General features: G+C 41.4%; 1 protein-coding gene across 1 annotated transcript in view; it reads left to right on the top strand.

Annotated features, from left to right (window-relative positions):
- REEP5 (receptor accessory protein 5) overlaps positions 1-9,319 on the top strand; it is a 43,897-nt gene extending 34,578 nt beyond the window's left edge. Inside the window, exons 4-5 of the mRNA XM_082623122.1 lie at positions 1,425-1,593; positions 6,386-9,319. Of these exons, the coding sequence (XP_082479248.1) occupies positions 1,425-1,593; positions 6,386-6,435 (219 nt within the window). The 3' untranslated portion in view covers positions 6,436-9,319. The remainder of the gene's footprint in view (positions 1-1,424; positions 1,594-6,385) is intronic.
- Positions 9,320-12,114: the final 2,795 nt, after the last annotated feature.

The raw sequence follows: 12,114 nt of genomic DNA, 5'->3' as shown, positions 1-12,114 counted from the left end.
AATATTACTATAATATGTGAGCTAACTTGAGAGTTGGTATTTGTCAGACACATCTTTTTTCATCTCCTTATTTTCAGTGTTCCTAATTGGTTTTATCTCTGGTGTGTTTCTTATCAGAAGCATATAGCCATAGTTTGTTTTTTTAGAATCCCGTCTGGTAACCCCTGTCTTTTGAAAGCTCGCCCCCCGACCCTAATCTGTTTAGAACCTGCATTTTGTTTTGTATTTTGAGTGTCATAGAAGTTCAAAGTGTAATGGAACTTTCTCAGAGCCAACGTGGTACTGCTGGGGTGAGCTTTGGGCACAAATGTGTACATTTTAACTCAAGCTCTCTGTCAGTAGTAGCCCCTTAGCAGGTTTGCATCTCTGGAGCAAACTTAAAAGACCATCTTAGAAAGGAACGTAGCTTCTTGATTATTTGAATACATTCTTTGGTTTGGAATAAAAGGACTATAGAATTAAATATATATGGCATAAGAAGTTGAAAGGTTTTTACTTTAAGGAGGAGAAGTAAAAACTACAGATTTGGAATCTCAAGAAATGACTCCTGTTTTTTATAGAGTCACCTATGCTGTGTGGAATACAATATAGTTAGAAGCTTTTAAGCTGAAAGAACACAGTCTGCTGTTTATCAAACATTCTAGGGAAATGAGCATATCATTCTGAATGTTCCCTTTTTTGCTCATTCATTATATTATAGAGGAATAAATTGCTTGGACAACTTAAAGTGCTGAGTTATTTATCATTTGAATAAACAGTAAAGGTTTTTCAAAGTAAACATAGTGTGACAGTTCTTGTTGTGTAAGTTTTTAGGGTAGAACTCTTGTCAATTTTTCATCTCAGTAGCAAAGTAGAGCCATAAAGAAAGAGTTAGGAATAATATCTACATTCAAGGTGAAAGATGATGAACAGCTGACTGTAAAGATTCCTTGAAGGCTAAGATCGACCCAAAACTGAGATCCCACTAAGAATTCAAGAATGGCCAGGGTATTTTTTTTCTATAACAGGATGAATAAAGGTGACAAACTTACTGAGGTAAGCCTGTTGAGAACAAGCCTCATAGATACCTACGTGGACAGGGTTTACACATGCAGATAAATACTATTTTTTTAATTGATTAAGAGTTATAATTAATAAAAAGTCTCTTGTAACTGTCAACTAAAAATTGGTCCAAGTTAGGAAGGAAGTTAAGCTGCTGGACTTGGTGTGTTTTGCCTTTTTTTTTCAGTCTCAACTTTTCCTTACTAGGTCATTATTTGTCATGTTTTTTACATCTAAGAAAAGTGCACCTGAATCCTGCAGGAAACACTGGAAATGCTGTTGGGGCAAATAGCAGAGGCAGTGCCATCCCCAGAGTAGTGGTGGCAGCGTGTGTTGTCAGATGCTGCTGCCCTCTGTCACCATGCTGCCTCTCCTCTGTGCAGTGCGGCTTCCTGTTGTGGTGCATGGCTCCCAGCCCGGCCAACGGAGCAGACCTGCTCTACGCACGCATCATCCGTCCTTTCTTCCTGAAGCACGAGTCGCAGGTAGACAACATGGTGAATGACTTGAAGGACAAAGCCAAAGAGACTGCAGATGCCATCTCTAAAGAAGGTATGGCTCGGGGACAGCTGATTTAGCGTGTGAGAGGACATGGGATATACTGAGCCCACATAACAAGCTTCCTCACTTCGTGTCCTATAATCTTTCCTCAGCCATGTGCCAGGGCTAGTCCGGGATTTCTTTCCCAAGACTTTGCCTGTTGCCTTTACTTTTCCCGACATTCTTCTGCCATGTCACATAAAACACATCATTCGGTCAGCACATTAGGAAAAATGACTTTCCTTTGGTTGGTAGAGATTTCAGAGAGTCATCTGTATTTATACACAAGAGCAATCTCTTTAATTCATTTCAGGTTGAACTGCTTAATATGCTGTTCACACTGCTTTTGTTAGAGGCCCAAGAGAATGCCCTCTGTCTCAGCTCTCCTGATCCTTTCATTCAAATACTTATTTGTTGAGGTGCTTAATATGTGCCAAGCATGTTCATAGCACTGGGCATGATCCAGGGAACCAGACAGACCAATGGACCATAGTGAACTCATGAAGGTTACAAGCTTGTTGAGAGAGAGAGAGACAATACCATTGAAAAGCAAGTTATATGGCATACTTAGCAGATGATACAGAGAAAAATTAAGCAGATAGAAAGATAGGGAGTGCCAGGGGCTGAAGGGAAGGTTACAATTTTAAATAGAGTGATGTAGCAACTCCTCACAAAGAAGGCTCTACTGAGTCAAAGTTGAAAGTGTTAAGGGTAGGAACCATGGGGAAGAAAGCTCCAGATAGAAGAAACGGCATGTGCAAAAGCCGGGAGCGGGCAGAGTATGATTGGTAGGGGGTGACCTAGAGGGAGAGTTGAAGGAGACAAGGTCAGAGAGGCTGGGGAGTGGAGCTGGAAGAGGACAGATCAAATGATGCCCTCCAGGCTGTTGTAAGGGCTTTGGCTTGTATTCTGCGTGAGACGGGCGTGAGATGGGGTGCCACTGGAGAACTGTGAGCAAAGGAGCAACATGATTCGTCCTCTGTTGGAACAGGCTTATGTTGGCCACTGTATTAAGAATAGACTGAAGGGGGACAAGAAGGAAATCAGGAGACCAGTTACAAGGTTATTGCGGTGATCTGGCTGGAGATGGTGGTGGTGGCTTGACTTGTTTGTAGTGGTAGCAGTAGGAGGTAAGAAGTCAGATCCTTGATATGTTTTGGAGTTAGAACCAGTAGGATTTGCTTATGGATCAGGCATGGAGTATGAGAGAGGAGTCAAGGACAAGGACAAGCTTTTTTAGCCTGAACATATGGAAGGATAGAACTGCCACTGAGCTGGGGAAGACTGGGTGTTAACAGGTGTAGAGGGGAAAATAAGGAATTAAGTTCTGGACATAACTTTGTGTCTACTGGGTACATGGAGAAGTCTCAGCACAGCCAGGTGGATATGGATGTTGAGAGTTCAGGAGACAGGGCAGGGCTGGGGTGGGGGGGAAATTTGGGGGGGGTTGCCCACATATGGACAATATAATAAGCATGAGACTGGATGAGATCACAAGGGAGTGAGTGTAGTTAGAAGAGAGGAAGTCTGAGGCCTGGGCCCTGTGGCCACCAATATTTAGAGATTGAAGAAATGAGAAGCAACCAAAAAAGCAGACTGATAAGGACTGGCCAGTTGAGCAAGCAAGAAAACTCGAGACTGTGGTATCCTTGGGGCCAAGTGAAGACACTGTTTCAAAGAGGAGGGAGGGGTCCGTGGTCACACGGTGCAGACGGGTCAAGGAGGATAAGGGCTGAAAACTGACTCTTGGATTTAGCAGTGAGGAAGGCACTAGTGGTCTTGACAAAACAGAGTTTGTGGGGTGGCGAGAGCAAAATCCTGATCAGAATGGATTTTATGGGAGGAAGGGCATGAGAGAACATAGGTTAGTCTTTTGAGAAGTTCCCCGCAGAGGGGAGTAGAAGAATGGGGCTGTAACTGGAGGAAGGTACTAGGGTGCTGAGGATGTTTTTTTCTTTTTCTTAAGGTAGAAGAAACAAAGTAGGTTTGAAAATTAATAGGAATGATCCAGTAGAGAGCAAAAAAATGATAGGAGTGAGAAGGTGAATTGCTGGAGCTCTGTCCTGGAATAGACCAGAGGAGACAGGGCCTAGAGTACAAATAGAGGGATCGGTCGTAGGAGCGGGAACAATTTAGAATCATAGGGGGGGAATCAGTGTTGATGGGTGAAGATGCTGGTAGCTGAGCGTATGTGATGGTGAGAGCTTACAGAAGTGATTTTCTCATCACTTCAAATTCCTCAGTAAACTAAGAAGAAAGAAGGTCAACTGAGAGAGGGTGGGGAAGGAGGTGATAGAAAGGGGAGATGGTATGAAATAGTTACTTAGGACGGGGGTCAGCAAGCTTTTTCCGTAATGGGTCAAATAATAAATACTTCAGCTTTTGCCGGCCGTCAGGTCTCTGTGGCATCTACTCAACCCTGCCATTGTAGCTTCACGCAACACGCAGCCAGAGGTGACACAGTGACCAGTGCACGTGACTGTAATGTGCTGGCCGCTGTAAGACAGGGGAGAGTGGATGGACTGGGACAGTGTTGTGTGATCGCCAGGGGGCATTAGAGGCTCACTGGAGGTTTGTGTTCCTGGACTTATAGTGAGGCCACGTAGTCTGCTTGTGTCTTCTTTTCCAGCCACATTTCCAGCTGTGTGGGTGCAGCTGTGGGATAGATGGAGAGCTGCGTCTGGGTTGACTTGGTTAAGTAGGAGCTCTGAAGGGGGATCTAATGAGTGGTTCATGTTTGATGGCGGAGGAGGGAAGTGAGGACAAAAGCGAAGTGAGGAACAGTGAAAGGGGCGATAGAATCGATGGATTATACAACCAGGTGGTGGGGGAAGAAGAACTCGGAGTCAGGAAAATAGAGGGAGCGGGCTGCAAAGATAGGAGGTGATGGTGGAGTGGGACGCTCGGCGCTGAGACCGGAGAGGGGCAGCCATTACGGGTTGTGACAGTGAGGACGTGAGGTAGGCTGGAGCAGGTAGGGTGGAATGTCAAGGTTATTGGAGGGGAGGAACCAAGAGGCCAGGATACTGGAAGAATATCGTAATCACTGATAATTAAAGTAAGAGTAGTGCTAGAGAGTGATATTAAGCTTAGAGTTAAAATCTTAAAGAAATGAGGCAGCACAGCCCAAGGGTCAGCGGACTGGAAAAAGAAGGGTTAGTGGGAAAGATAACCTGATGACACGAGATTCTGAACATGGCCCTGAAGAACAAAGGACACTTTCTGGACCTCCAGACCCAGTAGTACCAGGGTCATGGAAGGAAAAAACAGCCGACACTTGAGAAAGCAGTGTCCTTAGGGGATAGCCAGGTTCCTGTAAAAGCAACAAGGTAAAGGAAACATTCAGAGAAATGGATGATAGAGGAGATCTCGCTAATGATGGGACTTAAATTCCAGAGGGCACAGTAAGAGTTTTAAACATAGAATTAGAGAATTAAAAAAAAAAAAGAGTTCTACAATAATGAGAAAGTGGGGGACAAGAGGTGACCTGGCCCCTGGGGAAGGAAGATCCCCCAGACGGTCCCCCGGCAGCTGTGTGTCCCCGCAGTGGTGTGCTCTCCCCTCCCCCGCTCACCGTCCGTTCTCTCCCGACGCCCGCTCCTGGGCACGTGGCTCCAGTCTCCTTCAGAACGTTTTTTACAGTTTCTTCACATCCTCCTGCTTTGGGATCGCCAGTTCCTTTTTAAGAGATTTCTTAACTGTTCCTCCTTGCTCTTAGCCTAACCAGCAACCTCTGGTGATGTCATTTCTGTCTAGTTTGCCCACATTTCTTAGTCTTTGATTCTCTCAGATCTCAGGACTCTGAAATCCGACTTTACTTTGATACATTCCTAAACAGAGGTGTGAGAATGAAAATAAGTTAAGAGGAATTTAGGTGCTGACACATTTTAGACTTTTCTCTGAGTTTCTGGATTCTCCAAAAAGGACATTTTTGCAAAAGGCTAGTTAAGAGAGAAGCTGCAGTTTCTGTGTAAACTTTGTTCAGCAATTTTAATTGAGTGAAGGGAGAGCAGCTGTCAGGCAGCTGGTGAACAAGGAGGGGCCTCCTTGGCTGGCATTCCCCTTGGGGCTCCATCAAGAACAGCTGCAGTTTGTGGAATCTCAGGAGGCCTGGAGGCTTCCAGAACACTCCCCCCTGCCCCATCACACATATCGCACTCCTTCTTACAGCACATTTCAAGCAACTTGGTAATTAGGCAGGGTAGGTGGAGCTTAATCTCCCACAGATCTAAGAATATTTTCCTGATGAATGTAGCTTCCTGCCACGAACTTGAAGACTTACAGCAAACTCTTCCCATCATACAAGGAAATGGTGGCACAACGATAGAACATAAACATGCATATAAGTATTCCATCATTTCTTGATTCGGGGAATGATGATTTTCTCTGATTTCTGTCACCAAGGCATAGACAGCCGACCCTGTTGTCATCAGATTGAGACACAGTGAAATTGTACAGGTGAGCGCTCAGACACAAAGGAGAATTTCTTGAATGTACAGGGGACACTATACACTCAAGGAATCTCTACTTGTGATACTTAAAGGAGGACAGAGGGCAACGGCTTAGGTGACAGTCACTACAAGGGGGCTAGGCCAGACGATCTTCAGTAACTCTGCTCAAGTACTCAGGATTTGCCCTTGAAGAGGTCTCTTGTCCATTTCCGGGAAACTCTCCTAGCCCTGCCCGCAAACCTCGGTATGTTCTCATCTGAGCATGAGTCATCCAAGTTGTTAATCTAGTAGCTACATTAGGCACAGAACCGCATTGCAAATAGCTCTGATGCAATTTTCTTTCCTCCTAATAGCCAAGAAAGCTGCTGTGAATTTACTGGGCGAGGAAAAGAAGAGCACCTAAATCACTGACGGGATGAAACCTTTCTGCCCTCTCTGTACCCTCCTTTTAGAGCTTGATGTTATATTAGGAACTGTGGTATAATCATTTTAATAATGTTGCCTTGGAAACATTTTTGATATATTAAAAAAAGGAATGTGTAAGTTTTTTTGCTTACTTTTACTGTCTATATACATAGGGAACATTTAAATTTAATGCAATGGACAGTGTCCAAGTTTTTGGAAAGTACATTTTGCCTCTGGGTAGGAAAAGACATATGTCACCATCCTGCAGGAAATATAAACTTAAAATTATATATCCTACAGGCTTTGTACTTCAGTGGGCTCTCTCTGCATGCATTTTCTCTGTACTTTTAGGATACTCTATAATGGTCTACTTCATGTAATGTACAATTTTGTATTAAATGTTTTTAATGTATTTGTGCATACACACGCATAGGGAAATGTTACTGTGTGTAATGCTCATGGGGAGCTCCTGCCAAAGGCTGAAGGTTCCACTGTTTTGGTGTGATCTGAGTAATACTTCGGAAAATTAATACACATGAGTAATGTTTCAAGTGAACAGTTAAGTGATAAATGAGGCTGAACTGGAGGCTGGCCTGGTGGTTTTCCTAACATTGTAGCAGCTGAATACAAAAACATCTTTGTAAAGCAGTCAGTTGAGTGATAAATGGGGAAATGTACATACACTCATCACAGCTCCCAGTTCTGTAGAACTACTACAAACTAATGATGACACCAGGCTCTAAGAGCAATTCTCGGAGAAGAAAGGAAGTATGATATAACCCATAATCCAGTTGGCAGTGGTTAAGACAAACGGCCTTCACCTTCTTTCCCTGGCCTTTAAGGTCAAACACCAGACGCTTCCCTAGTTTACAAATCAGAATCATTTGTAGTCCATTTACACACCTTCATCTTTACGCTTTATTTTGATAAACTGCACACAACCTCATAGTTTAAGTACAGAACACAAAGTTAAAATTAATGTCACTAGCTTGATTAGCCACATAGCTTATAGGGACCTTGACAACTTGTCTGTACTACAGAATCTGAGCTTTGCACCAACCACACTGCTAGGATGCTTCTGAATTAGACTAAACTGACCAAAACAAAAGCATAACAAAACTAAAATTAAATATCCAGGCCTGTAAAATATTTCTTAAAGCAAATAAAGATGATTAGTTCCCTTTCAGATAACAATTAGGTAAAATCATAATGTCGTCTCATGAAATCATTTCTAACGAAATATCAAAGATATCAAAAATAGGGGATAATATCACCCTAATATTATAATAATATGGATAATATCACACCCAGTATTATAGTAATATTTTGGGGGGGGAATGTGATGATAAGGCATCTTATTAACCATACCTTAAAAAATAAAAAACTTTTAGAAAGCAAACAGAATTAGTTGTTATTGGAAGAAAATCAAGCCTTAGGTTAAAGATTAAAAAAAGTACCTCTAAGAGTATTTAAATCCCTTTCCCCATAAATAAACTATGCTTTTCTTGGTGGCAGAAGAATGAAAATTAGCAACTTCTAGCTAATCAGAATATATAATCAGACTGTTAGTATACAAAATATGTAACTTTTAGTATACAAAGTATCAGGCAAGGTGGAGCATACAAGTTACTATTGCTCATAACTACTTACAGGCTAGTATCAGTTTTAAAACTACTATACTAAGAAAATTCTGAATGCAGTTTTTTTTTTTTTTTTATCCCTATAGCTTTATCCTGCAGTGCATTCTGTAAGAAATTTTAGTTACTGTTTTTGGCAGTCAACGTGTACATATTAATGACAGGAGAACTTATGAGTTGAGCAATTCTGTCTCAGTTTAGTTTTCCCAAATAAGATACTGCCATGGCTAGAGTATTTGAAAAACTAATCGAGCCTGTGTCTAGCTATAAGACAAGCATTTGTTTATACATGAACACTATTTCGGGGATATGTAAAGGCAAAGAATTCCTACGACAATTCTCCTACTTAAGAGCTTCTGGTTGACAATTACTGTTACTCTACCTACAGCCTGAAGAACATGAGCATAGCCTTTAAGTAAGTTACCACCTATCCTGAAGATGTGATATAGTAAATGAAAATGGATGTAAATAAAATTCCGTTATCTCATTGAGCTGTTTTAGTTCATTTTATTTGATGGGGCTTAAAAGACTTTCCCTAAAAACATACCAACCAAAAAAAGAGTTTCTACCAGTAATTAGCATTAGATGTAGAGGAAACCTAAACTACTCTTGACCTTTGAAATAACACAGGTTTGAACTGCACGCGTCCATTTACATATGGATGTTTTTCAATAAATACATACTACAGTACTACATGATCTGCGGTTGACTGAATATCCAGTTGCAGAACTGCAGCTCTGGAGAGCCGTTTGTTTGCAAAGTTATCACTGGATAGTTGACTGTGGTAGTTGTCAGCTGTACTGCTTTCTACTGGCATAATGTATTACACACAGTCACATACAACTACTAGTTGGTGTTATTATTGCATGTAATATATTTTGATGTAGTAAACACATATGTGCCTCCAAATCACTCTGTACTTTTAAGAGACCAAGAAAAGAACTTGGGATTTTATTAGAAATACCTACTTCTGGAGGGCGTACTTTGGTCAGCTTCATCTCCTACATTTGCTTATTACATGTCTGTATGTCTAGAATCATGGTGTTTAGAGTAATAGATACAATTCACATCCTTAGCCATCAAATATAACAGTTCTATATAATACAGCAGGAGAAAGTAAATATATTTGAGAATGACCTTATTTAAAAGTTTTTCTGGCTGCTTACTACAATATTAGCTTATAAAGTATCTTTGTAAACACACACCTCAGAGAATTAAGAGAAATAAAGAGGTTATTTGGTCAAATCAGTGGTTCTCAAACTTGTGTGCATCAGGATTTCTTGGCGGGGGTTGCGGGAGCGGGAATTGGTAAAACAGATTGCTGGCCTCATCCCCAAAGTTCCTGATTCAGGAAGTCTGTGGTGGGGCTGAAAAATCTGCATTTCCAACAAGATCCGAGGTGATGCTAATGATCCAGGAATCACAATTGGACACAAAGCCACTGGGTTAGATTAATGCTCTCTTTACACTTAGTATACAGAGGTTTTCAGGCCTGGGCTGTGCATTACAATCATCTGAGCAGCTTTCAAAAAATACTGCTATCTGCCTCCACTACCAGAAATTCTAACATTAACCTACTATACACCCAGGTGCTAGTATTTTAAAACTCTTCAGGTGATTCAAATATGCAGCCAGGGTTAAGAATGTGAAATAAGATTCGTATTTATGGCAACACAAGAAAAATTTAAACATAAAAATTCTTCTCTGTCCTTTGGTCTCCCCTCTCCCCGCAGTGTGCATTGTGTACCCACATTATGCATTGACCAAAGCTCCCCCATCAGCAGGAATACCTGCTCAACCATAAATAGCAACATTCTCCTAGCATCAACAAGACAACTCCTTGAAAGATAACAGGCCTTTTTGAGCTTGTAAAGGTTCACATGACCCACCACGATGGCGCTTAGATCTGGATTATGAAAACTGTCAAGTACAAACACATCATTTAACATACAGCCCTGTCTCGAAAAAAACCATATATAAACTGTGTCTTGACTTCTAACGGGCAGAACAATTCTCAGAGCTTTCTGAGATGCTCTTCCCAGGTTTGAGGATGCTCAATCCTCAAATTTGGCTTGAATAAAATTTTCCCATTCTTTCTTAGATCGACTGATTAAATTTTTCACCAACAAGAACTACTGGTAGAGACTACTAGTAAGGTCGAGAATCCCAAGATCTGGAGAGTTTGTCTTAGCTCATCAGTTACCTGGTGTGTTAGTTTCCTATTGTTGCTGTAACATATTACCACAAATTCAGTGGCTTAAAACAACACGGATGTATTAGCTTACAGTTCTGAAGGTCAGACATCCAAGAGATTGGCAGGGCTGCATTACCTCTGAAGACTGTAGGGGAGAATCCATTTCCTTGCTGCTTTCAGCTTCTACCTGCTGCCTGCATTCCTCGGTTTGTGGCTACCTGGTACTCTGACCTCTGCTTCCCTTTTATAAGCACCTTTGTGATTACATTGGGCTCACCTGGATAATCCAGGATACTCTCTCCAGCTGAAGATCCTTAATCTCATATGCAAAGCCTTTTGCCATGTAAAGTAACATACTCACAGGTGGTTTTGTTTTTTTGTTTTTTTTTTTTCCGCAGGGGTGGCCAGTGGTAGGGAGAGCGGCCCATTCTGCCTACCCCACCTAGTCTCTCTTTGGGTACAGAAATTTCATTATAGTTACCCTCAATATCAAAATAACTGCAAAGAGCATCTTAATGTTGGGAGGAAACTAAAAAAAAAAAAAAAAAAGGGTTTAGGGAAGAACTATTCATATCCAGGTAAAGACTGGAGGTTTATCCTCTGGAGATAGTAAGAGGATCTTTGGAGTAGGGGACACAGGCAGAGTTAAGGGAGGGAAGTCACATTAAAAACAGGATTGAGCGACTAAATGCTGAGACCCATTAGCCCCACCCTGCCTTCTCCCACTCGGCTCCCAGATCTTTATCCTCCTGGAAGCGTCTTAGACTTCTCTCTGGGGAAGCACATCAGCCTAAGAGAAAACACCTCTGATCTTGGAAGTTTCCCCCCAAAATGTCTCAGGCAGATATCCCTTTAGTGAAACTCACAGTCTGCAAGCCCTTCTTATATGCTCAGAACTTCCAATCAACTTTTTTGGTCTTTCCCTCTTAAAAAAAATTAAGGAAAGCCACTTAAACATGACAGGGATCTAAATAAAAACAATTAAAAAAAAAAGTGACTTGGAAGTAAAAGGATATAAACCATACCCTCTAAGAAAGAAGAAATTACATCCATGAAATAAGAATAGAATGCTAGAAAAAGGAAACATTTAGATGACAAAAGAGCTTACAGAAGTTGAAAATAACAAGAAAAATGAAAAGTTCAATAGAAGGGTTGGAAGATAAAGCTGAGAAATTCTAGGAAATAGAACATAAAGACAAAGAAATGGAAATAAGAAGGAAAAAAGATAAGAAAATTTTAGGCCTTGCCCAGCAGGTCCAATATTTAAATAAGGAATTCCAAGATCAGCTGTCCGGCTATAGGATGCCTGGATGCTCAGAGTCTGAGGCCGATGCCACCAGGACCCTGGGGGAAGAGGGGCTCTGTTCTCATCTTTCAATAAAGCTGTTGGTCTAATTTTTTTAAAAAAGCAATTCCAAGATCAGAAAGGGGAGAAAAATCATCAATGAAATTTTCAAGAAAATCTCCCAGAACTGAAGCACACAAGTCTCCATACTGAAACGGCCCATTAGGTACCCAGTACAATAGACAAAAGGAGACCCACACAAAGCACACTATTGTGATATTTAAGAATACTAAGATCTGAGTTTCAGTAAGAAAAATGTGAGTCATGATAGATCATGAACTAGAATGGCTACAACAGAAGACCATGAAGCAATGCCCTTAGACTTCTGAAATAAAATGATTTCCAATTCTAGTTCTATACCCAGCCAAACAGTGTGAGGGTAGAATGATGACACTTTCAGATATGCAAGGTCTAAGAACATTTACCTCCCTTACATTTCTCCCAGGAAGATCCTGAAGATGGGCTACACAAAACGAAGAAGTAACTCAAGAAAGAATACAA

The sequence above is a fragment of the Mesoplodon mirus genome (genome assembly GCF_964341445.2).
Source record: "Mesoplodon mirus genome assembly, chromosome: 5".
NCBI classification, from domain to species: Eukaryota; Metazoa; Chordata; class Mammalia; order Artiodactyla; family Ziphiidae; genus Mesoplodon; species Mesoplodon mirus.
This window is presented reverse-complemented; position numbering and strand designations above follow the sequence as displayed.